This window comes from Erinaceus europaeus, chromosome 13 (assembly GCF_950295315.1).
Source record: "Erinaceus europaeus chromosome 13, mEriEur2.1, whole genome shotgun sequence".
NCBI classification, from domain to species: domain Eukaryota; kingdom Metazoa; phylum Chordata; class Mammalia; order Eulipotyphla; family Erinaceidae; genus Erinaceus; species Erinaceus europaeus.
Window position 1 is genome coordinate 71,790,438 of NC_080174.1, and position 27,036 is coordinate 71,817,473.

Genomic DNA, 27,036 nt, shown 5'->3' on the forward strand with positions numbered 1-27,036 from the left:
GGGGATGGAACCAAGAGCTCCAGGCATGCAAGTTCTGAACTCTACTAATTCAGAGCTGCTGCCCCAGGTCCTCAGTTTCTTCATCTGAGAAGAAACCTGTCCGCTCTAAGAATTTTCAAATCTTCCATCTTTCTCCATCAGCGCGCTACCTAATACACTCACTCTTACGATCAGGACCCCACTTCCCACCCAGCCTCCCCTCTCCTTGAGGTTCCAACAGCCTGGAACAGCCATGCTCTGTGCTTGTCCCTGCCACTGCCCAGCTGGGCACCAGTCGGCGAGACAGTGTCCTGAGTGGGTCTCAGTCTACCTTCAGATCAGTGACACCATGACCTGAACCTGTAGGGCCCACCCAGATCATAGCAGCTCCCCTGCTCACCCCACCTTTCTGGAGCCCCCTCCTTTCCCCAGCAACTGAGTTGAGCCCGCCACTGAGAGCAGCCACTGAGTGGCAGGGCCCAGCGGGACCACATAGCTATAATTACTGCAGTGCAATCAGAGGCTGACTCAATCAGGGGCCTGAAGCCCCAGGGTTGATTCTCAATTTGGAAGAAAGAATGAGAACCCTGATCAGGGCTGGCAGCGGCTCTCATCCTGAGTTTCCCAGGATGCCCTGCATGCAGGCCCAGCAGAAGAGGATGCATCTCAGATTCCAGGGTTGGCCCCCTACAGCTTCCAGGGAATGCAGGGAATCTTCACTCTATGGTCTCTGGGTTGTGCCAGGCACAGTGCTAGACACTTCCCCTTCATCTTCACAATAACCCAGCAGGGTGAGGATTATGTCACAGCCTTCAGTCAAGCTCTGGATCCTGGCTGTCTAGGTTCAAATCTTTGCCTGAATTCCGCTCACTGGCTAGGTGACCTTGGCAAACAATCCATATCTGTATGGCAAGGCCAGGACTAGTCTACTGTGTAGGGCTGTTATGAGGGCTAAGTTCCTGTCTGCAAAGTGCTTAGAAGAAAGCCCAGTGCAGTGCCCACTAAATGACACCTGCTATCATTCTCCAAACATAACAAAGACTCAGCATTCGCTCACCCACATAGTGGGTCTCCGGGGCCTCACCCTCCATTTTGCTTACTGACCTCAGACCAGCTCCCCCTCCTGTTACTTCCATAGCTGGGATGGAGAAGGCAGCACAGGCAGGATGGTGTGGTGGGGGCCAGTGTTTAAGTCAAGGCCTCTGGGCTCTGTCCACACTACCATGTGCAGGGAGTCCTCAGACCCCAAAGTTAGCCCTAAGAATGCATGTCAGGGGATTGAAAGCAGTCCACTGGGAATACAGCATTTGCTGTACATGGATTTCCCTTTACAGATTACTGGCTGGTGGAGCCCTGGAAAGCACAAATTCTCAAAGTCCTTTTCTAAAGGCCATCTCAGGGCAGAAGAGCAGGGTGGTGATGGGGCCTAGGAGTTGGCATTCTTTCACTAAGGGATGGCTGTGAGAACCATTAGAAGTGAGGGTTCCTGACCCCCAGCTCATGCTAAGTGGTACTTAGTATCGGAGGAAGAATCCGGATTCGGGGGGTCAGGTGGTGATGCACCCAGTTAAGCACACACAGTACTAGGTGTAAGGATGTGTACAAAATCCTGGGTTCGACCCTCCTGCGCTGATGGTGGGAATGTAAATTGGTAACCTCTGTGGAGAACAGTCTGGAAAACTCTCAGAAGGCTAGAAATGGACCTATCCTATGATCCTGCAATTCCTCTCCTGGGGATATATCCTAAGGAACCCAACACATCCATCCAAAAAGATCTGTGTACACATATGTTCTTAGCAGCACAATTTGTAATTTCCAGCCAAAACCTGGAAGCAACCCAGGTGTCCAACAACAGATGAGTGGCTGAGCAAGTTGTGGTATATATACACAATGGAATACTACTCAGCCATAAAAAATGGTGACTTCACCGTTTTCAGCCCATCTTGGATGGACCATGAAAAATTCATGTTAAGTGAAATAAGTCAGAAACAGAAAGATGAATATGGGATGATCTCACTCTTAGGCAGAAGTTGAAAATCAAGATCAGAAAAGAAAACACAAGTAGAACCTGAACTGGAATTGGCGTATTGCACCCAAGTAAAAGACTCTGGCGTGGATGGGTGGGGAGAATACAGGTCCAAGAAGGATGACAGAAGACCTAGTGGGGGTTGTATTGTTATATGGAAAACTTGGAAATGTTATGCATGTACAAACTATTGTATTTACTGTAGAATGTTAAACATTAATTTCCCAATAAAGAAATTAAAAAAAAAAATCCTAGGTTCGAGTCCCTGCTCTCCACCTATATATAGTGGGGTCACTTTATGAGTGGTGAAGCAGGTCTCCAGGTGTCTGTTTTTCTCTCCCTCTCAATTTCTCTGTGTTCACTAGAATGAAAAGAAAAGAACAGAAAAGCCACCAGAAGTGGTGGATTTGTAGTGTCGGCACCAAGCCCCTGCACCTGAAAGCAAAAAAAAAACAGGGACCCGGATTCTTGGACTCTTATCTCTCCTCATCCCAGGTGATTTCCACCCAACCCTGATAGGGAGCCCTGGGATGTGCAAGTCTAAAAGAGGGAAGTGATTACATGTCTGTTACATTCACTCCCTTAAAGGTGACCAAAGTGTTCTGTAGGTTTGCAAATCCCTAAGAGAGGTCAGGAGGGAGGGACAAGGCAGTGCGCAGGCTCCCGAGCCAGCCCTCAGCTAACAGAACCTCACAGGGTTGCTGGCAGGCGCACACACAGGAGATGAGGGCACCCCACACCGAGGGCCTTACACTCCATTTCATCCTCACACTGAGCCTGCGGGTGGTGAGGGTAAGCGCCAGGGATATCATTCATAAAAATCACACATGCCCCTGGAGAAGAGCTGGGCAGGGGGCCTGCAGGTAAGTGTTCCGTTTTACAGATGAGGAAACTCAGACCCAGGGAGGCCAAGTGTCTGGCCCACAAAGGCACAACAACAAGAGGCAGAGCCCTGTCCTTTCCCACAAGCTCCTGTGGATGACGAAGTGGCCTAGAGCCAGCCCCCAACTCTCAGCTCCCAGGTGACTGGAATGGCCTTTGACTGTCCTCACATGCTGCTCCAGGGGCTTGGGCCTGGCTATGCAGACCCCATGGCAATATGCAGCCACCCAAACTTTGAATGAATATTTATATAGCTAATTGCATAACCTTTCAGCAAGGACAATGATTAAACAATCTGTCTGCCTCCTTTCTTTATAATTAATAAGATATTTGGGGTGTCCCTAAGTAGACGGTACTAATCACGGGCTCTCAAGGATTCAGCAGTGCCTGACATCAGCTGTCCTACCGTCACAGAGCAGAGCCATGGTCTTGGAGCGCCAGGTCTCAAGAGGCCTGGGAGGTCGTGGATGGGAGCACGCACTGTAGTGACAGGCAATGGAAACCCAGAGGGAAAGGACCAGGCTAGGCTGCTACATAGTGAGTCTCTCCTGGAACCTCAGCCCCCCCCCCCCCCCACACACACCTCCCAATCTTGTGAAGTAGTGCATCCCAAAACCAAGCTGGCAACCTCCACCTCCCGGACAAGCTCAGTGACCAGCCCCGACAAGCCAAACTGGCCAAGTGCTGACGGATCTCTTTGTGAGGCAGATGCTATCATCACCTCCACTTTACAGGTAAGAATCAAAGCCCCCCAGAGGGTGAGGTGTGTGCACAGTGCTGTGGTGAGGTATAGAGCTGGACTCCAGCCCAGGACTCTCTCTACTCCAAATGCACTGCTTCTCTTACTGCACAAAGACCTCCATATGGGTCAGGAATAGTTTCTATTGGGCTCCCTTCATCTCCGGACTACAAAGGAGGAAATGATGACTGGAGGAAAGAGGTCCAGTGGGTCCTTGCTGAGGCAGGGCCTGAGCAACTTAACCCAGCTGCTATCTACAGACCCCCAGGCAGCAAGCACAGTACAGGGGAAAGAGCCTGGGCTGTGGACTCAAGTCCCATTTACTACTTCAGAGTGACTTGACTTCTCTACACCCTGGCACTCCTAATATGAAACTGGGTCCTCCGATCTCCTAGAGCTGGAGGGTTGCTGAAATGAGGAAACAATGACATCCCAGCACCAGCAGTCCAGAACACACCAAGAGCTCAGGAAAAAGACGCCCTTGTTTTAGTGCATGAGATGGAACTACAGAGGGCTGAGGGGGGCCTGATCACACACGTGGGGAGCACGTTGCCTGTCAGTGGCCCATCACATTCAGGTTCTTCTCCACAATGCCACATCCTTCCTCTCTTACTCCTCTCTGAGAGTGAGGGAGGCCCCGAGGGTGGCCTTCTGCTCTGTGGTCCAAGCACCCCAGGTTTGGTTTTGGGAGGCAGGAGTGAAGAACCCCACTGTCTCTCAGACATGAAGAGTCTGCCCATGCCAGCACAGGCCTGAAACTATAGCTGATGACTGCATGTGCTTACAAATTCCCAGAGAATCCTGCCCCAGAAACACAAATCCACCGGCACCTTCTCTTAATTCTTAAATCCACAGATTAATAAAAAAAAGGGAAGGTCTGTTAATAAGAGGGAAGCAGTTGATGGCTATGTACTGTGAATTCATCTGCAGTATCAGGTCATGTAAAGGCTTCCCTGAGTCAGGAACTTATAGGCTCCACAGGGACCAGAGACGACCAGAGATTGGGGTGTGGTGCCACCAGGCAGGAGTAGGCAGTTCCACCAAGTTCCTCCACCTGAGGTCAGGCAAAGTCCTTCTAGCGGGGCCAGTCCCTCATATGCAGGGTGATCTCAGAAAGCCTCCAGGTCTCTCCTTCCTGATCTCTCGTAGGAAGCCACTCCTGGCTAGTCACTGAGGCCTCCCTTCCAGGTGGGAAGGATCAAAGAAACATGAATAAAATCCGTTTTCAATCACCAGCACTCAGAAATGTTAACTCATTCACCTTGAATCAACCTCCCCACCCTGCACCCCCAGTCTCGAGCCCCTCCTAACAGATGCTTGAAGGTGGGTCAGAAGTCATCCCCAATCAAATGAGCTATAATTAGAACTGAAATGTTACTTTCATTAGGTAAGTGTCCCAGGCTCCTCTACAGTGACTCCTACCTGTATCTGACAGACACAGATCTCAGAACAAGAGGGACATAGAGCTGGGAGAAACTGTGGATGACACAGTGGGGGAAGCCAAAATTGGGGGGCTGCTCACATTCCTTTCCCTCTCCGCGTGAACCTCTCTCCCGTGGATACTAGTGTGAGGTTTTCAGCTGGCCCATGGAGGAGGAGGGCGGGCCTGAAATGAAAATATAGTAACAAAAAGAATACTGCACTCACACTTTTATGCACTTTGTTTTCACTTGATCTTAGCTGAAAGACTGACTGAGAAGCAATATTTGCACCTTTTTCAGTTTATTCTTGCAGCTCCTATGACACAAGCACCATCACCCCATTTTACAGATGAGTAAGATGAGGCTTAGAAAGATTGAGAAACTCATCTGAGATCTCACAGGCTAGGGGATCTGACCCTAAATATATCAGGCACCAAAAGCAATGGAACTTGACTTTTGTCTGTAGCCTTTCTTTGAAGGTGGGGAGGCGGTTCTAGCTTGGGAGCTGGCCTAGTCTGCAGGAGCCTGGGAGGCTGAGCACACTGCTATGGTGATGCTGGTTACATGGATGGGCTGGGGGTGGGGGCAGGGGGAGGTGGTTGCTGGGTTCCCATTCGGTCAAGTCAACAAATCTGCTCCCAGTCCCGATGCCCCACCCCCATTCTCCTGTTCTGCCTGATCCTCCAGTCTCTCCTCCAGGCAGCCCTCCTCATCTCTCAGCAGTGTGACTGCAATGGAAAGTGAAATCTGGCGCCAGCAAAGGAGAAAGAGAGGTCTTAGAACCCTGAGACTCTAGGAATCTTAGAACCGTGATCTCTGTAATTCTGAATGTTGGAATCCAGGGCTCAGAGAGGGGCAAGGAAAACACAGAGCCTCACAGCTCTGGCACCCTCAGAGGCTCTGGCATCTCAACCCCAGAGTGAATGCCATCTTGCCACTAGATGGTTTGCTCTTTGGGGCCCCAGAGAGCCTGCGGAGGCTGCTGTGGTCAGGGCAGGCAGACAGGCCACCGACACCTGCATGTCTTGGAAGAGACCCTCAATTCCTGTGTTCCCAGCTCCTCAGCTGTCAAATAACAGTACCCTAGAGCTAGGCGCTGGGCAAACCGGGGAGGTAGGTGGATGGGGAGGGGTTCAGGAAACAGGGTAGAGCAGGAAGGGGAGAGACGCGGAGGACGAGGAGGGAGCAGGCAGGGATGGGAGTCAGCCCAACAGAGCAGCAGGGATGAGGTCCTGGGGGAGCTGGAGGAAGATGAAAAGAGACATCAATGCAAATAGACAGAGATGTGAGGGGGGCAAGGGGGCTGCTCTCAGGCAGCAGGACGGACTCAGATCACAACCATGATTAGTAATCACCCCTTCCCTCTCAGTGTCCAGGGTCGCTGTTGAAGCAGCCCTGAAGGACAAGAGGGAAAGCTTCCATTCTGGGCACAGCTCCATTAGTGGGGCAGTCAGGGCAAGTGGCTGACCCCCCACCTGGCCTCTTTCCTTCCCTCTAAACAGGGATCCACCTCCCTCCCAGGGATGAGAGTCACAAGTGGGCGTGGTTGAGCTTTGTTCCTTCTGAAGCTCAGGACAAAGCACTCAGGCTGGGGAGCCTTCAGGACTTCGGGGAGTGTGGCTATTTGTGGGGGGAGGGGGAGTAGGGAGGTCTATAGCTAACGGCCAGGTGGGGCGGATATGTAAGGGGCCCTTGTCCAGCGCAGGATGAGTTGTACACTCCTCGCTCACTCTTCCCTCTCTCTCTCTCTCTCTCTCTCTCTCTCTCTCTCTCTCTCTCTCTCTCGTCGTTCATTCCGTTGCTAGGAGACCCAGTCACCACCAGCCAGCTCTAGATGGGACGCTGCCCTCCATTATCCCCGCCTCTGCCTCTGGGGCGACTGTGACTCCTAGGAGGATTGAGGACTGTGACCCACGGCCCCGCCAGCGCCTCCATCCTCCACGTGCTCCCCGCCCCAGTCTATTGTCTGTCTGCCTCCCTCTGCTGGAGCTCAGCCTCCAGGCTGCTGGGCCCTCCCCACCCCTCCTCATCTCCTTTTTAATTTAACAAATGTCAGGGAATGACCTGGCGGGTGTAAGTTTGCTTTGAGGATTAGGGCCTGGAAAAGAAATCAAGGAGAGACAAAACCCTGAGTGTGGGAGGCAGGCGGGTGGGGGCTTGGCTCTGGCCCTCCTGCCTCAACTCCAGCAGCTGGCTGTCACCTAGCCTGGCCTGCCCTGGGTCCCTCTAAGACAAAGGAGAGACCTAGGACCTCACAATCCTGAAAAGCTGGCCCGGAGCAAGTCATTCAACCTCTGTGAGCTTCATGGCAGTACTTGCCTCATGAGGTCTGGTGGGATAAGATGAATTAATGCATATAAAGTACTTAGCACAACGTCTAATGCACCAGGTGTCATTAGCACTATTAGAATGGCAATTAGGGCCCTCAAGAAAAGTGTGTATTGATGAGTGTGTGTGTGTGTGTGTGTGTGTGTGTGTGTGTGTGTGTGAAGCTGAGAGTGATTTCCAGGGCCGTTCCTAGTTTTAGGTGGTACAGGAGCAGGAGTCACTGGAACCAGCAGCTACGGACTTCTTACTGTCTCCTAGGAGGGCCTAGAGGCTCGCCACAAAGCAACAACGGGACTGTGTTCCACGCATGACCCATCTCACCCGGGCCAACACAGGAAATCTGTTGGGGAAACAGAGGCCTGGAGCAAGGGTGCACTCCTCCCTCCCAAGGGGCAGGACTCACTGCAAGTTGCCTCGGATTCATCTGAGCCGTCTGGACACTCCTCCTCGCCGTCACACTTCCACCGCTCCGGGATGCAGTGTCCATTGTCGCAGGTGAAGTCGCTGTCTGTGCAGGTTTTCTTGGCTGCAGGGTAGGAGAAGGGTGTGAGAGGGCTGGTGGGTACCAGGGGCTTTTCTGGAACACACAGCCAGGTGGGTACAGGGTGGCCAGGATGTGCTCAGCCTGAAAGATGGACCACGAGACACACACACACACACACACACACACACACACACACACACACACACACAGGCCCCACGCACACACACAGCCTCACTAGTCCATGGAGAAAGAAAGCTTTAATGATTCCACAGGTGTTTACTGAGCACCTGGTAGAGACAAGGGGCACCTAGCTCTGTCTTCTGGGTCCAAAAAGGCTAGCAGGATCCACCCACTATGGAAATGTCTGGTCCCTGTCACAACCCATTCTGCCCCCCATGTCCAGCTAAACCAGCACCGACTCCAGGACGCCTTCCCCATTACCTACAGCAGCTGCAATAGTCTCTCCAGTCAGCGCTCAGTACCTTTACCTGCCTCTTCTGCTCCCCTCAGTCAAAATGAAATCAAGTCCCCTTACGTACCACTGTGAGCTGATAATAATCCTAACAGGCTAATGATTACTTAGTTAGGCAAGAGTTATCAGGTATAACACTACATTAAAAAACGTATATACACCAGGATCAAGTGGAATTTATTCCACAGACGAAAGGATGGTTCAATACCTGTGACACACTACATTTGTGGAGTAAGAGGTAAAAATCATATGTTCATCCAGTAGAAGCAGAAAGCTTTAGACAAAATCCAACACCCACTTGTGATTAAAGTCGTTGTTATTATTATTATTATTTGCCTCCAGGGTTATCACTGGGGCTCAAGTGCCTACACCACGAATCCACTGCTCCTGGAGGCTATTTTTTCCCTTTTGTTGCCCTTGTTGTTTATCATTGCTGTTGTTAGTATTATTGTTGTTATTGTTGTCATTGTTGTTGGATAGGACAGAGAGAAATGAAGAGAAATGGGGAGGACAGAGAGGGGGAGAGAAAGATAGACACCTGCAGACCTGCTTCACCACTAGTGAAGGTGGGGAGCCAGGGGCTTGAACCAGTATCCTTACGCCGGTACTTGCGCTTTGTGTCATGTAACCTGCTGCACCACTGCCTGGCGCCCTATTATTATTATTATTATTATTATTATTATTATATTGCCACCAGGGTTATCACTGGGTATCGGTGCCAGCACTACGAATCCACCACTCCTGGTGGTCTTTTTTAAAATTTAATTTTATTTGAAGGACGGAGAGAAATTGCGAGGGGAGGGAAGGTAGAAAAGGAGAGACTCCTGCAGATTGATTTCACTGCTCATGAAGCAACGCCCTCTGCAGGTGGGGAGAGGGGCTCGAACCTAGGTTCTCACACATGGTGATAAGTGTGCATAACAGGATGCACCACTGCCTGACTCCCTGGTTAAAAATTCTTAGGAAACTGTGTATAGAGGAAACATACCTCACATACCAAAGACCATATATGACAAGCCCAGTGACATCATCTCAATGGTGGTAACCTGAAAGCTTTTCCCTTAGGATTAGGAATAGGACAAGAATTCTACAGTTACCTCTATGATTCAACATAGTATTGGAAGGTTTTTTGTTTTTTGTTTTTTCTTTTTTACCAGAGCACTGTTCAGCTCTGGCTTATGGTGGTGCAGGGGATTGAACCTGGGACTTTGGAGCCTCAGGGATGAGAGTATGTTTGCATAACCATTATGCTATCTACCCTCCGCCCAGTACTGAAAGTTTTACCCAGAGCAGTTAGGCAAGAAAAAGACATAAATGACTTTAAAATTAGAAAGGATGAAGTAAAATGCTCACTCTTGCATGTGACATTATACAGAGAAAATCTAAAAGCACTAAAAAACCTGTTAAAATAATACACAAATTCAGTAAACTTGTAGGATAAAGATGATGTGTAGGGATCAAAATACAAAAATCTACTGCATTTCTGTATACTAATAACTACATGAAAAAGAAATTAAGAGGACAATCCCATTTACAATAGCACTGTAGTGCATATTGAAAGTGACCAAGAAACCAGATCTTTTGAAATTTTTTTTTTCAGATTTATTGAATAGAGACAGAAATTGAGAGGGATGGGGGAGATATGGGGAAACACTTGCAGCACTATTTTACTGCTCCTGAAGCTTCCCCTCTGCAGGTGGGGTCCAGGGGCTTGAACCCTGATCCTTGCACATTGTAACATGTGTGCTCAACCAGGTACTCCACCACCTGGCCCCAGATTAGATCTTAAAAGTACCATCACAAGAAAAATAAAATTAGATAATGCTTTTTATTTTAATTTTTTATTGGTTATTTAATATAGGCTTACAGAATTATAAGATAACAGGGGTATAATTCCACACCTTTCCTACCACAAGAGTTCTATGCCCTCATTCCCTTGGGAAACTGCATTAGTTCTCCCAAGATTACAGGAATGGGTTGACTATTATTTCTATAACTATCTGTCTATATGTATACACTATATATATTACATCTCTATATTATATATCAATCAATCTAGATAGATACATATGCCCATTTTTTTCTATGGTCCTGCATTCTTTTCCTTTCTACCTATAACTTCTGAGTATACTTCCTTTTGTTTTGTTTCGTTTTCCTCTTCTCTCTCTGGGTCCTGATGGAATTGGAGTTCAGAGCCCTTTGGTCACCTTCCCCTAACATTTACCCCTCTGGGAGTAAGGACCAAAATTCTTTACAGGGTACAGAAGGTGGAAGGCCTCGCTTCTCTGCTGGACATGGGCATTGGTAGGTCGATCCATACCCCGAGCCTTTTTCTATCCTTCCCTAGTGAGGCAGGGCTTTGGAGAAGTGAAGCTCTGGGAAACATTGGTGAAGTCATCTGCCCAGAGAATTTAGGATGAAATCATGGTAGCATCCTCAACTTGGTGGTTAAAAGGCGGTAAGATATAAAGCAAGACAAAATGTTTAAACAGGAAGCAAAAAGTAGGAATAGAATAGATGGGAATAGGAATTTCAGGTTGAAAAAAGCTATGAAGTATAATTTAGGTATGCTCTTAGGTGCCCATGACTAGGTATTTTTGCTGGAGTTTGATAGCTAACATGGAGGTGAACTAAAAATATTGTTTAGGAAGATGGTGTTAGAGTTGAGAACAGGACTAGAAAGCTGGATTAGGGTAGAGATGAGCTCCCAAACAAAGCAAATAGATAAATATAATTATTTACCCCATAATAATTTGACCCAGGGTCCATATATATTCATATTTAGCACAGGAGCCTGTATAACCTCAGAGTACCTGTCAGTCTGAGCTCACTGTTCATGGTCACAGATTGGAACATTCTAGGCTACACTCATTTTAGGACCAGTTTTCCTTGAGTGGCAGAATAGGCTGACCCAGCCTTCCTTTGAAAAGTGGGGCAGCCCTTACCATTGCTAGTTCACATGATGGTATGGTCCTGAAGAAGCCCACAAGAGGACTTATCCTAACATTCCTGATGGAAGTGACCAGTGATGATCGAGAGAGGGATCTATTAGAGGCTCATTGAACCTATAAGGGAATCTAAGGATTCCCTGACTAGGGCCTCAGGTGATGGCTTGGCCTGGCAGTGACCAAAAGGTCATCAAGTGAGCCAGTCTCTTGCCCTTTTCCAGCTTCTGTAGTCCCTTCTTTACCTGATAAGCTTGGGCTTTATCCCAGTTGTTAAAGCACTGAGTGTCATTTGTTGTATCCAAACAGGTGTTAGGCTTGAGGGGTCTGGCAATGCTCTTTTTGCTTTAAATCAGAGCATTGCTTTGGTACTGGGGATTGAACTTGGGACTTCACGCATAAAAGTGCTTTGTGCTACTGCCGGACTCTCTCCCTGCTGGGCTAGCCTGTGGGTGTTTCTTCCCAGGCACGTGCTCTCCGGGTTGGAGAGAATTCGACCTGAGCCAGCCTAGGCTGTTGCTTACTCAGCAATGTGGGAGAGGAACCAGGATCTCTTGTGGCTGAGCGAGAACATAATGCAATGTTTATTGATCAGAAAAGAATCTGCATTTATACTTTCCAGGAAGGAAGTGGCAGGTTGGAAAAAGGAAATGACTAGGAGAGGGGGCAGAGTGGAAAAGGAGTGCAAACCAATGGGGATTAAACCAATGGGGATTAAACCAGTGAGGATTAAACCAATGTCCTGCAGGCAGGGCGGGTCTCAGACCAAACAATGATTATGTAAATAGACCACAGCATTAAGCAATGCAGGGGAACAGAAGCAGAATCAGCCAAAGGAGAAATGATGACCAACATTTTCCCCTTTCTTTTTATCTAATGGCCATAGTATCAGGAATGTGGGGTGTTTTGTGAGGTAGGGAGACTGATAGGAGGAGGCACACCTTTGGGGTTCTACTGTCCCTCCTTGCTCAACCTCTTGGTAGAGAGAGAGACTAACAGGATTGACATACCACTTAGGTTCAAGCCCTTCTGAGCTCAGCCACATCCTCACAACTTCCCAACATCTCCCCAGTTCTTAAGACAAAAACAAACAAACAAATATAACTACTCAGGCTGAAGGATGCTAACTGGAGTTTCTGTAGTCATCATTTTACAAATATACAAATACTGACACATTGTACAACTGAAACTTGTGATATTTGTCAGTTGTGCCTCAACTAGGAACAGAAGAGAGTTAACTGCTTCTGTAGGGGGTAAGATCATGCTTAGTTTAGTTCTTTTGAATGTGACTCTCCACTTTTTTTGTAACACCATTTATTATAGAGACTGTCTTTTCCCTGTTGTATATCCTTGGCTTCATTGTATTTTTTATTATTATTGTTATCTTTATTTATTGGATAGAGTCAGCCAGAAATCGAGAAGGTAAGGGGAGGTAGAGGGGAAGAGATACAGAGAGGTGTGCTCTGTTCAGTAATGGCAAGAGCAACTACTGAACAAGACACACCCGTCTGCCTTCAGTGCACATAGAGCCCTGGAGGGAGACCACACACAAGGGACAGGAGTCCCAGCTCTGCCTCTTCTTATCTGCTTGACCTTGGGGGATGTTACTTGTCCTTTGAGCCTCTGTTTCCTTATCTATGTAATGGGCAAAGCGAAACAAAAGGTTCTGAAGAGTAGCAGCAAGAAGTGATAGTCAGAAGACCACTGTAGCAGAGATCTGGGCACAAAGCTACACTGAGCGCTGCAGCAGCATTGCAACTCTTATGGTTTGAGTTTTAATTAGAGACAAAGGAAATGGGGTATTCTATGCCCTTGTGGGGTGAGTACATAGCAGGCTAAGATCTCACAGCTGGTAACAGAACTGGGACAAGAACAAAGGGACCGACAAGATTCGCTTCCCTCTCTGTCCCTCTACTACCCTGATGCTCTTCGGTGAAGAGGATGTTTCAGACTCAGCAGAGGCCCTGGAACTGGCAGGGGGACCTTGAACAAAATAGAATTGTAGCTGTCCAGCCTCTGCTCCCACTCCACAAGGACTTCCATTGGACAAAGTGCCTTCCTGGAGGGCAGTCTTGGATTTTATAAATCTTCTCATAGACTTCCAGCTGTCTCTGCATCATGCAACTACTCCCCTGTCCTCAGCCATCTGACAGGGGCTTGGGGACATATACTAGGCCTATTGAACCCATCCCATATCTACTTGTGTGTGTGTGTGTGTGTTTGCACATGCATATGCATACACACATGTGCACAAAACATGTTCCCCATCACTGAGCTACAGCCCCAGCCTCTGTCTTTCTGACGGAGCCCTTGCAGTACATGTGGATTCTAACATGAGTTTTCTTCACCCTTCTCTTAGAATAACACCTCTACCTGTGCAGGGATCAGTGAAATCAGAGGAAGGACAGTCTACCCACAGGTTGGGGTCTCGGGGCTAAGGCCAAGGGAAACACAGAACGGTGGGGATCAAAACAAGATCCCCTGCCCCCATGTCCAGGGTCCCCAAGTGGTCCTTCCTGATTCCTGCATGGAGGGATCATGGCGGGCAGTAGAGATATATACTGAGTGAGTGACATAGTATAGTGATTGTGCAAAGAGACTCTTAAGCCTGAGGCTCCAGAGTCCCAGGTTCAATCCCCTGTACCATTTTAATCCATTTTAATCCCTGGTAAAAATAATAAGTGAATGAATGAATGAGCCCTTTTACTGATCACTGTCAGTAGTCATCAGTGTAGTAATGAGTCACAGTATCCAGGACCTTTCCTCACAGCAACACCAAGGTGGTGTCTCCACAAGAAGCTCAGTATTCAGACAAGAAGCACACAGCCTAGCATTTTCGTTTTGTTCCAACATTCTCCCCAGTGCAGCCTGCATACCCACCTCTGTGCAAAGTGCCACGGGACCCTCCAACAAGTGTTCTATTATGTCCCCCACCTGACACGTGAGGAAATCCAGGCCCATGGGTGCTAAGTTACAAGCCAAGGTCATGCCTGGATGGGACTGAGGCCGCCATTTGAACTTACAGAAGCCCCTCTTATTCCCAGTGGCTCCCCACTCAGCAGCACTGGGTGGGGAAGCAAAGATCAAAAAGAGGTGGGCAAGTCCCTCAGAAGGTTCAGTTTGCCATTCAGCACACTCTCACTGGTGCCAGGCCCTACACTGTGCACAAAGAAAAGTAAGCAGCCTGACCTGGCCCCCAGGAGCACAGAGCAAGCAGGCCCTTAAGGTTACACAGCCCAGCAGATCCAGAAGAGCAAGGCAGAGAAGGTGACTAACAGGGGGTCAGAATCAGCCAGACACACATCTCTGTCATGATGGTACAGGCATTTCCTTGCCTGCTTCCGGTCTGGAACCTTCCACCCAGCAGCCCAGAGGCTCCGCACAGCTTTCCTAGGAGCCCTTGCTAACGCCATCCTACACAAGGTAGCATTCAGGCCAAAGTGATGAGGTTGGTAGGTGGCAGGGCTCAGGTTTCCGTTCCCATGTGGCAGCTGCCAAACCTTGGGCCTTCACTCCTAGAGCTTTCAGCCCATTCAGCCTCACAGGCTGAGGTCACGGTGTCACAGAGTGAGAGCCTCAGAGCAGCAAAGGACCTTGAGGACCCTAGGAGCTGCAGGACAGAGCAGTGGGGCAGCTCAGCCATGGAGCTCACAGGTGTGGCCCGGAGCACAGCAGGATAAGCCAGGGACTGCGCATCTGTGATCTGCAGGGCTACAGAGAGGCAGTATGGTCATTTTCAGGTTGGGACCAGATGACACCATCTTGCCGGGCCCTGTCTGAGTGGAACCACATGGGAGGAAGTGGAGTCAGAGCTGAAACTGAATCCTGGCCCAGCCACCTCCACTCTGGGGGACCCTGAGCAGGTGGGGCTGGTGGCTTTGCCATGCTAGACCACAAGGACAGAAGCAAAAGCGCTTGGGGGTGTGAGCATGGATGACAGAACTCTCCAGAATGAAGAACTGCCTGCCACAAACATAAAGATGTAACCAGAGCAAGACAGCCATTATGACTCTAGGGTCTCAAAACAAAAACAGGATGTAGCAAGGGGCAAAGTGACTTTATGGACCTAGTATCCACGACATAACAAGATAAAACAGAGCCACCTCAGACATACCTCCACTCCCACCCAACTTACCACACCTGACACCCACCCTTCCTGCATACAACCCACATCCCTTATTCCCTTTCCCCCTTTTTATCCAGCTATAAAGGGGATACTGGTCTGTAATAGGGGATTCTGATCTCTCTCCTTTGTCTGCCAGTCCCTCTCAATAAACTTGCCTCAGCTCTTCGAGATATGTCTGTCTGTCTGTCTGTCTGTCTCTCTCTCTCTTCCCTTGTGTCTTGACTCCTGACACTTTTTTCCGATCAGTAGGGTCACTCAGTGATTCTTCCAGTGTGGGGCTGTTCAGTGTAATAAATCCAAAAGCCCTTCAAGAGGCTACATCAGCCCTGCCAAGAGATCAGGCCGAGCTGTCTTTAGAAGCTGTCAGAGAAAGCCAGGCCATGCCAGGCCCCCAGTCTCTGTACCTTGGTAGCCTTGGTTGTAGCCTCTGGGGTGATTCCCCAGCTGGGCTTGAGGTCCCTGTTTCCAAGGATTTATGTCCCTCCATGCCAGTCCGCCGCTGAGACAATGCCCACCTCTGTGAGTCACTGTAGGCCACAGTGCAGGAGCCATACACAGTCACCCAGGGTCTGAGACATCATAATCTGGTGTCATGGCAACACATGGTAGCCACAAAGGACTTGGAATTCCACAGCGAGATGGAGAGGGGCCAACAGGGGGAGAATGGGAAATCCAGCACCAAGCAAGTGGGAGTTGGTGTTTTTAATAAGAACATGGGCCAAGGAAAGCCCCTAGTGGCCCACAGTTGATCAAACTCTGCTGGGTCACTTATATGCTGTGTGAACTTTTACAAGTGGCACAACTTCTCTGATCCTCACTCTTCCTCATCCAAACTCAGGGATTTCAACCCCGCATCACCAAACACACAGGGTTGATGAGCCTGTAGGCTAAGGATGGAGTCAGGACTTTACATACCGAAAAGCAGAACAATGCAAGTTTGCAGTGAGTGACATCAGCAGCCTGCTCCTCTGGGAACAGAGGTGTGGTGCCAGCTGAATTGCAAGGCCCTCTCAGTGCCCACCCAGAGTCTCGGCTTGTGTGAAATTATTATGATCACTCAGCACCTCCCAGCCTCCCCGCCCCCAGAAGCATCCTTCCCTGAGACAATGGGTATCCTTCTCCAGGCTGCTTCCCACGTCCTCCGCCTAGCCCGCAGCACCCATGCATATAGGGCTGCAAAACAAAGCTTACTCAAGCTGCCAGGTGGGGCAGCCTGGTGTGTGTGGCTACTTCCTCGCAGCCAGAAAGCTCAGCCCTGTCAGAGCCTTGACATGCCATGCACAGCTTTCTCTTCTCCAGACCAGGGAAGTGGCTGCTCATAGTCACAGCACAGCCAGCAGGGAGGGGTGGGGAGTGTGCACCTGAGTCCAAACATTAGGACCCCTGATCCCACAGTGTGGCTGGGAAGCCAGGAGGAAAAACACCTACCCCAGCACAGGCATTGGGGAAGGCTTTCTGGAGGAGGGAACTGTTTAAAGCAGAAGAGTCAGCCCAATTGTGGGAGGGAAGAAAGGGAAGAGCTGTGCCCCAGAAGAGGGGTGTGGGGCCTGGGTGTGGCAGAGCCAGCAGCACAGCCATTCAGGGACAGGACCAGGCTCCTGGTCAGGCAGCTGGGAGCTGCATGCACCAGGCCTGTGGCCACTTCACTCCTGCCGGCACCAGACGGCCACACGGAGGCCATAGGCAGGGTCTTTCCTTGGAGTCCCCAGGGACTCAGCCAGTGTCTGCTCCGAACTGCTGCTTACTAGCAAAACAAGCCTCAGCCCCAAACTGCCAGGACTTCCTGGGGAACTTGGTGAAACCATGCAGAAACATCTGCTTACCCCAAGAAGAGGAGAGAGAGACAGAGAGCAGACAGGGGTCAGGACAGGTCACTCCCCCCTCCCCAGATGTCTAGGCTCATCTCCTTTGGAGGTCTGTGGTACTCACTGGCTTACCTAAAGGCCCTGGAAGGCCTATAGGAGGGCCCTGACTTGTCTGTGAGCCAAGAAACTTCTCTCTCACATGCCACATCTATCAATTCCACAAGGAACAAGTGGCCCAAAGAGCCTCACCCTAGGAGACACTGCTGTCCTGTGAGCTCCTCATGCTAGAGATAAAAGATGAGGCCCAACAGGTCCAAGAAGGATGACAGAGGACCTAGTGGGGGTTGTCTTGTTATATGGAAAACTGAGAAATGTTATGCATGTACAAACTATTGTATTTACTGTTGACTGTAAAACATTTATTCCCCAATAAAGAAATTTTAAAAAATGATACCATTATAACAACTCATGTAAGTTATTATTTCCAAAATAAAGTTATTAGTTTTTTTTTTTAAAAAGAAAAATGACAATGCCCAGAGAGGAGGGGGACTGCCCTGTGGTCACACAGCACAGGCTGGCACCTAGCCTTCCATCTTGGGTTGCCCTGCTGTGCCACAGAACATAGGAGAAGGTGTCCACAGAAGACTTGTGAAAAGGAGGGGGTGCCATGTGGAGTGACCTCGCCTCAGAGCAGAGCCTGGGATGGGGACAAGGACATAAGCAAGATGATCCCAGAGATACAAACTCTGATCTCAGCTTCCTGCAGTCAGGGCTCAGGGACCCCCAAGGTCAGATGGACTTCTGCTCAACACTGTTGATAGAGCACCTAAACAAGGCCCGGCTCCTGCTGGGGCAGTTAAGAGACTGGGAAAGCGGAGACAGAGATCTCATCTCTTCTCTATCCATAGACGGGCCTCATCTCTCCCACTGCCTTTCCTGGCTGAGCAGCACGGGGTGGCCTGGCTCAGGCCCTGCAGCCCAGCTCTAAGGCAGCTGGGTTACTTGTACTCAAGTCGGGGAGATGAAAGGGCTGTTCCCCCCATGGCTACCCTTCTGCAGAACTTGCCAAGCCCTGGCGTTGCCAAGACAACCACTGCCAGCAGAAGGAAGATCCGGGGTGGGGGTAGGGGGGCGTGCCAGCCCGCCCCTGGCCTACTAACCTGGCAGGCACATTTAAATGACAGCCCAGGAAGCTACTATTAAACTGTCACCCAGTCAACAGGACGACAGACCCCAGTGTTCTCTGGCTGAGGCAACAACACAGCAGGAGTGAGAGGGGAAGGAGCCAGTGGCCCACAGCAGCCTGCACCCCCTCCTGGGAGGTCCCCATTCACCTGATGGCCAGAGCCACCCTCTCGGGTAGTTGCCGAGGGTCCTGGCACAGAGCTGGGGCACAGCGCACAACCTGGAAAACTTTACTTTTTATTTTAAAGCAGAGAACTCTTTTTCCAAGTGAAAATTCAACATGTAGAGCCGACATAAATGGAGCTGCACTACTGGAAGCAGGTGGACAGTGGCTTCCCCACATCCCAAACAGCCCTGGCAGGGCCTGAGACCTGGGAGTGTTGGGGCCCAGCAGCGCTGGATTTGAGCCTTGGTCTCTCTCCTGGGATGTGGCACGAACCCTACAAAGCCCATGACTCTAACGGAACCTTTGTCGCTGCTCCCCTGGGTTCTAACTTGCTGAAGACCCAGGGTCCCATGACTGCAGCTAGAGTCACTCATCCTCACCCAGGATGGGACCCTAGGACAGTCGCTGCTGCAGACAGACCCAACTCCACCTGTGCAATGGGCTGTTTCTTGGGGCTGAAGCACCCACAGACAGTCAGGCTCACGGCAGACAGGCGGACCATTCCCACAGTGTCCCAACACCCATGGAGCCAGGTGGGCGGGGCTCAGCTCGGGCTTTGTGCTGCCCAGCGGGCTCTGGGGTCCAGGCTACCACCATCCATCAGCAGGTGACATCTGAGTCCCTATCTCCCACCCCCTCCCATCCCACCTGGGGAGAAAGAGGAAAAGAGCAGCAGGTGCAGGGGGGTCTGAGGGGGGGCAGGGGGGGGCGTGTGAAAGGCTTGGGGGAGAAGCTGAAAGAGCGAAGGAGTGGCTAAGGGCATCTTTGCTTTTTGTTGTTGTCATCACTGGGGCTTTGCTGGAGCATTGCCACCATTCCTAGCAGACTGTCCCCTTGCCCCCCCCCCCCCAAAGAGTGAGAGACAGAGCAGAGAGACCTCAGGAATGACGCATGACTATTTCCTCCAGCATGTCCCTCACTTGTCTGTTAGCCAAGGAACTTCTTTCTTGGGTGTCATGTTTATTGATGTCGCAAGGAACAAGTGGCCCAACGAGCAACGACCAGGAAACACTGGTGACTTATGAGCTCCTCTGCTCACAAAGCTTCCCCTTTGCACAGTGCCCCCATGTGGCAGCCAGGGCTCAAACCCAGGTCCTTGTGCAAGGTTACGCTCTACTGGCTGAACTATGTCCTGGCCACTCCCATCTCTGCTTTTAGATTGAGTGAAGCTTACCTCAATGTTTCCCAGTTTCCCTCCTCCACTGGCCCATTCCATTAAGGGGCTACATATCTGTAACTAGTTCTGATCATAACATTAAAAAAAAACCCAAAATGAGATGTGGAAATGAGGTTAGGAGAGGTGTGAGGACCTAGGGAGACCGGATCCCCAGTGGCGGGGGGTGGGGGGGTGGGGGTGGGTGCACGTCCAGCTATTCCAGGAGGCAGGTGACAGACTGTGTGGGGAGTGTCACGGTCCAAGTGTTGAGTGGCATTTTGAGGACACAGATACCACTCCATGAGCTGCCTGTGCCACCTCATCCCAAATGAAGGGACCCCACACTGCATATTCTTAGTTTCATTAGAGAGGAAATATACTTTATAGGTTAAGAATACAGACCGAGAAACATCTGTCTGGATTAAAATCCTAATTCTGCTGAATGTAGAACTTAGTGACCCTAGGAAAGTTACTTAGTTGTCCTAGGCCCGTTTCTCTGTCAATAAAAATTATAGTAATCATGGTCCAGGAGGTGGTACAGTGGACAAAGCATTGTACTCTCAAGCCTGAGGTCCCTGACTTTGACCCCATGCATTAGAACGATGCTCTAGTTCTTCTTCCTCCTATGTCCCTCAATAATAAATAAATAAACAAGCCAGTTTTTATTTTTTAAATTAAATATTTTTGTGTCACATAGTTACTGTAATTATTAAATTAGTTAACATATGAAGAATAATTCTGTGTTGGAAGTTATTAACAAATATCTCATGCCATCATTATTACATCATATATAACCAAATTTTCTCCATGGACATGTATCATTTTATTCAGTATTACCCTAAGAATTTCAAATTAAACAATGAAATAAAATATTTTAGGTGAAATAAATCTGTTTTATAAAAATATATTTTTAAATATTTATTCCCTTTTGTTGCCCTTGTTTTATTGTTGTAGTTATTATTGTCATTGTTGTTGGATAGGACAGAGAGAAATGGAGAGGGGAGGGAAAGACAGAGAGGGGGAGAGAAAGACACCTGCAGACCTGCTTCATCGATTGTGAAGTGACTCCTCTGCAGGTGGGGAGCTGGGGGCTTGACCCAGGATCCTTACGCCGGTCCTTGAGCTTTGCTTTGTGCCACGTGCGCTTAACCCACTGTGCTACCACCCGACTCCCTATAAAAATATTTTTTATTCAGACAAGGGAGATTCTTCTTCTTTTTTTTTGTTTGTTTTTTGAGGGGATTAATGGTTTACAGTCAGTAGTAAAATACAGTCATTGGTACATGTATAACATTTCTCAGTTTCCCACACAACACTCTAAGCCCCCTCTTAGGCTCTCCTCGACCAGATGGGTGTACTTAGGAGTACCTGCCATCCACTTAGATGTGTGCAGAGAAGGAGCACCAGAAAGTGAAGGGGGGAAGAGAGACTTCCAGGTAGGTAGGACCAGAGCCAGGATTTGAACCCAGATCTCTCACACCTAGTTCAAGGCTCTCCCCTACCCCCCCCCCCCAAGCATTGCTCAACTCTAGCTTATGGTGGCATGGAAGACACTGAACCTGAGACCTGGGGAACCTCAGACATTAAAGCCTTTTTGCATAACCATTATGCTCTCTTTCCCACCATTAAGATTCTCTTCCCCACAAAGAAATGGAAAGATATTCCATGTTCATGAGTTGGAAGAATTAACATCACCAAAATGAATATACTACTCGGAGCTTTGTACAAATTTAATGCTATCTCCATCAAGGTCCCACCCAATTTTTTAGGAGAATAGAGCAAAAGCTACAAATATTTATCTGGAAGCAGAAAAGACTGAGAATTGCCAACACAATCTTGAGAAGAACGAACAGAACAGGAAGCATCACACTCCCAGATCTCAAATTGTCTTACAGGGACTGGATGTTAGACCAAAAACTATCAGCTACCTAGAGGAAAATATTGGCACAACTCTTTTCTGTATAAATTTTAAAGACATCTTTAATGAAATGCATCCAATTACAAATAAGACTAAGGCAAGAATAAGCCAATGGGACATCATCAAATTAAAATGCTTCTGCACAGCAAAAAACATCAATACCCAAACAAATAGACCCCTCACAGAATGGGAGAAGCTCTTTACATGCCATACATCAGACAAGAGGCTGATAACCAATATATATAAAGAGCTCACCAAACTCAACAACATAAAACAAATGACCCCATCCAAAAAATGGGCAAAGGACATGAACAGAATATTTACCACAGAAGAGATCCCAAAGGCTGAGAAACATACGAAAAAATGTTCCAAGTCATTGATTGTCAGAGAAATGCAGATAAAGGCAACAATGAGATACCACTTCACTTCTGTGAGAAAGTCATACATTAGTAAAGATAGCAGCAGCAAATGCTGGAGAGATTGTGGGGACAAAGGAACCCTCCTGCACTGCTAGTGGGAATGTAAATTAGTTCAATTTGTGGAGAGCAGTCTGGAGAACTCTCAGAAGGCTAGAAATGGACCTATCCTATGATCCTGCAATTCCTCTCCTGGGGATACATCCTAAGCAACCAAACACACCCATCCAAAAAGATTTGTGTATACTTATGTTCACAGCAGCACAATTTGTAACAGCCAAAACCTGGAAGCAACCCAGGTGTCCAACAACAGATGAGTGGCTGAGCAAGTTGTGGTCTATATACAGAATGGAATACTACTCAGCTATTAAATGGTGACTTCACCATTTTCAGCCCATCTTGCATGGAGCTTGAAGAAATCATGTTAAGTGAAATAAGTCAGAAAGAGAAGGATGAATATGGGATGATCTCACTCTCAGGCAGAAGTTGAAAATCAAGATCAGAAGAGAAAATGCTAAGCAGAACTTGGACTGGAGTTGGTGTATTGCACCAAAGTAAAAGACTCTGGGGTGAGTGGGGGTGGGGGGAACAGTTCATGATGGGTGATGATGGCAGAGGACCCAGTGGGGGTTGTATTGTTATGTGGAACACTGGGAAATGTTATGCATGTACAAGCTATTGTATTAACTGTCAATTTAAAAATATTAATCCCCAATTAAGAAATTAAAAAGAAAAATCATTAAGATATAAAACAGAAAAAAAAAAGAGTCTCTCTTCCCACTGTCCTGAGCTTCAGAGCCTACCTGGCTCCACACTGGTGCTTCCCTAGCATTCATGTGCCCTCCATACCACCTCACACAGGCGGGAGGTCATGTCCACACAGCTCCCAGGCTGTGCCCACCCTGGTCCTCAGTGTTTTGTTGTGAACAACTTTCCTGGATAGACACAGTTGATACAGGTGGGCTGTGGTCCTTGATGCTGCCATAAGGCTCACCTGGGGCTCCTACACCCAAGTCCTTCCCTCAAGCCCCAGCACAACCCAGCTGCTCTCAGATACTGCTGACCCTGGCCCCGCTGTCACCAAGGGAGGTACAAACCCCCGCTGGGGTATGTGGGACTCCCTGTCGCCACTGGGAAGATGAGCGTCTCCAGGGGACAGGCGACAAAAGGGTCTCCCTGCCACAGTGATTAGTGGACGCAAGAGGTATTGAGCTGGGGACAGCTGTCTGGGTGGGAAGATGGGAATGGGGGGAGGCAGGCAGGATCAGAGGGTCCCCAGCTGGCGCCTGCAACAGGACCAAGCCAACGTGCCTGGTCCGCTGCTCTAGGGAGCAGGCAGCCAGCACACAGAGGACGCCCCCCACCCCCCGCCCACCTCCTGCGTCAGCCCTGTCCTGCGTGTGAGTCACCCACTCAGCACTGGGGTTCTGGACCCACAGCAACAACTAGAGTAAGACTCCCTCCCTGTCTCAGTGTAGAAGGCTTCAGAAGGCAGGGAGCATGGTCTGGAACAAGCCCCCCTATCCCTATCCCCAGTCAGGGTTTCCAGCCCAAGTCCTGTCTCTTGCACAATGCCCCCCCCCCCCCCCCCCCACGAAGGCAGGGAGTGTCTGGCCAGCCCCAGTGGGCTCTCAGCCTCCTCCAACCTGAGCACCTTGGTGTCCAAGTCCAGCTCAGACATCTGAGCTGAGTATGTGTGTGTGGTGGTGGGGTGTCATGGTTTTGCTTCCCTGGGAGAGATCTCTGAATCTGCAAAGACCCCTACCCCTAGGCTCTGCTCTCTTGCCACCAGCTCCCAGCAGGGTGAGGAAAAACTCTCCTCTCCTCTTGTGCTGCTGAGGAAAAGGTTCCAGGTCTCTGTCCAGTCCTGTTCTCCATCAGCATTGGTGGCACAGGACAGGCCTCCCTGGACTGTGCTACCTTCACCCCCACTGGCTCTGGAAAATCCGAGGCAGCCAGCAGAGAACTCTGCTACCAGGGGTGGGGAAGCCCAGTGAGGGAGGCCTGAGCAGCCACAAGAGGCAGGACTCCCGCCCCCCCCCCCCCCCAGTCAGCTGGATGGATGGGTCATTCCTGTCCAGCAGGCAGGTAGCATGAGGTCATGGAGAGGTGCTAGAGAGGTGACCCCGGCCTGCTCAGTGAGGGGCAGTGCTGCTCACAGCCCTCAGGCCAGGCAGCTGGAGGGGCTTCTGGCTCCTGCTGTTCTGCCAGGCAGCTCACTCCTGGCCTGGCAGCAGCTGATCACACTGAGAAGCAACCCTGGCTCAGCAGGAAAACGCAAATGTTCCCATCAATTAGGCTGTGAGAGGAAAGGAGGAGAGAAGCCCCATGGGGTCACCCTGGAGACAAATAGCCATGACACCCTGATTTTGGGAAATCCATCTCCAGAGGCTGAGCTTGCTTGTTCTCTGGGGTTCCCTCTGTGCTGAGCCCTGGGACTCTGGTCTAGGAGGCTGGTATGAGTTTTCTCATTCCACATTACCAGGCATCCAGGGCATCTTCAGCACCCATGCCAGCAGGCCTGCCAGTGTGAGTGTCTCTCTGCAAAGTTGCTGAGGCCTGTGCTGGGGAGACAGCCAGCTTCAATTCAGGGGTGAGGGTGGGGGGTTAGGGTGATTCCACTGAGAATGGAGCTAGCAGTGGGCTTGCCTAGCCCTAGCCTAGGGGGAGGGAGGGCTCTGATATGTCAGACCTCTGATCTCTAAATCCCTTTCCTTTTATACCTGGCACTACCTTCCACCAGATCCAGAGGGAGGGTGTGTGTGGGGTGGGGGTGGGGGGTGAGGGCTTGGCTCAGTCCTCACATCTGCCCAACTCACCCCAGTTGCTCCAGGAGGTAGGCTGTCAAACCAGATTCAGTGGCCAGTGCCCTGTTGAAGGCCTCTCCACAATCAGGAAGGGTCTTTCCTTGCCCTGATGGGCACCTGTCTCCCCAGAAGATGACCATGTATGTGCCTTATTAGGGTGCTCAGCTACACTTGAAGCCACCCTCTAACGTGCTGGTTCAGCTCTGGCTACCTCGCACTTTCCACCCGATGGTCAAACCATGGGCTCTCCCTGCGGGGACTCTTATTGTGCAGCCCCACCATGCCCAGGCCCTTCCTCCTCTTCCTTCTCCTCCTCCACCACCTGGCAGAACTCCCATCCCCAAGGCCTGTGCATGCACCCATAGTTGAAGGTGCCTGATAACAATGCCCTCCACCTCCAGCAACATGGCAAGGAATGGCGCCCCTGTGGTGGAGTTAGCAGGACCCCAGGGCACCAAGGGTGGAACACCCACAGCTTGGCTCTTCATGGGGCAGTCTTTACAGCCGTGATTCTGGAAGACCAGACCTGGCCAGCACCCAGAGCAAGTCCTCGCAGGTTCTGCCCACCATATGATATGGGTCAGTATAAGGTGAGGCTGTGTGGCACAGCCTGTCCCCCTGTCCACAGCAGGCAGGCCACCAGAATGAGCCCTGCAGGTGATCCTCAGAGCTCAGTGAGCCCAAGATACATGGTTCAGCCACAGGCTCCAGGAAAGGCAAATCCACTCCCTTCCCATCCTCACCGGACCCCAAGCTGCAGGAATATCCTTGGTGAGGCTTCTTGGAAGAAGTTCCACAAACCCAGGGGTGAGGGGGTGGGAAGAGCCCAGGGATGAGAAATCTGGGCTTTGGTGCCCTGGTCACTACCCCAGACTGCCCGTGACCTCTGGGTGACCTTGGTCAGTCCTTCAGCCTGTCTGTTTCTCCATCACACCTAGACAGGGGAGGAGGAAGAAGTCACACCTTCCATGGAAATCATTCATTGGTCTGCCTTGAGCAAGGCCCAAGGTCAAGCTTGCTATGCACAGCAGGGGAGGGGGTGGCTCAGGTGTGCAGGCAGGTGCGAGTGGGCACAGTCAGCACCTGCTTCCAGGAGGGGCAGCAGGTGTGCTGCCGAGTGATGAGGACAGTAGAGCAGCTGCAACCTTCAGAGAAGCGTTCCCTGGAGGAAGGAGAAGGTCCCCAAAGCAGGCATCATAGTGGCTCAGAGCTGAGGAGCCCTAGTGTTGCTGGGGGAGGTGAGGTGGTAAGGAGACTGAGTGCAAAACTCAGCAGAGCCCAGAGGAAATCTAGAAGGTGCCCAGACCCTGAACAGGTGCAGTGCTGAGTGACAGCTCAGCAACTCATGCCTGCCTCACCTTCGGCTTTAGGATGTCGGTGAGAGGTGGGGAGCACAGACCAGACAAGGAAGCAAAACACTTAAAAGGAAACATAGGGAGCCGGGCTGTAGTGCAGCGGGATAAGTGCACATGGTGCAAAGTGCAAGGACCGGCATAAGGATCCCAGTTCGAGCCCCCTGCTCTCCACCTGCAGGGGAGCCGCTTTACAAGTTGTGAAGCAGGTCTGCAGGTGTCTATCTTTCTCTCCCTCTCTCTGTCTTCCCCTCCTTTCTCTATTTCTCTCTGTCCTATCTAACAACAACAATAATAACAACAATAAAAATAACAAGGGCAACAAAATGGGAAAAATAGCCTCTAGGAGCAGTAGATTTATGTTGCAGGCACTGAGCTCCAGCAATAGCCCTAGAGGCAAAGGAAAAAAAAGAGAGAGAGAGAGAGAGAGAAAGAGAGAAAGAGAAAGAGAGAGAGAATATGTCCCCAAGGTCACAGAGCTCCAGGCAGGACCAGCAACCCAGATGTCCTATCCCTAGTGTAAAGAGAGGAAAAAAAATAAGAGTGTGCCACTGAGCTGAGTTCACCAAGACTCAAGATGCGACAGTCCCTGTCCCAAACAAGATGGGCCTGATTAGAACCCCAGGCAGTGAAGGACCAAGTGGCCCCAAGTGCCAAGTCCTCTGTCTGGGCTTTAGGATGCACGGTTGGGGACAAAAAAAATGCTACTTCGGGTGTCCAGATCCTCATCAGTCAAGTGTCTCTCCTCTCTGCAAGTGAGAGTAGGGGCAGAACTCAGACCTCAAGAAAAAGGGATGGTTTGGGCAGGAAGCAGTAGGCCCGGCAGAAC

General features: G+C 50.1%; 1 protein-coding gene across 10 annotated transcripts in view; it reads right to left on the reverse strand.

Moving 5' to 3' along the window:
- Positions 1–27,036, reverse strand: part of LRP8 (LDL receptor related protein 8) — a 96,035-nt gene that overhangs the window by 35,659 nt on the left and 33,340 nt on the right. For all 10 annotated transcript variants that reach the window (XM_007534188.3, XM_060206220.1, XM_060206219.1 and 7 more), the window contains exon 3: positions 7,779–7,901. In XM_007534188.3, the coding sequence (XP_007534250.1) occupies positions 7,779–7,901 (123 nt within the window). The remainder of the gene's footprint in view (positions 1–7,778; positions 7,902–27,036) is intronic.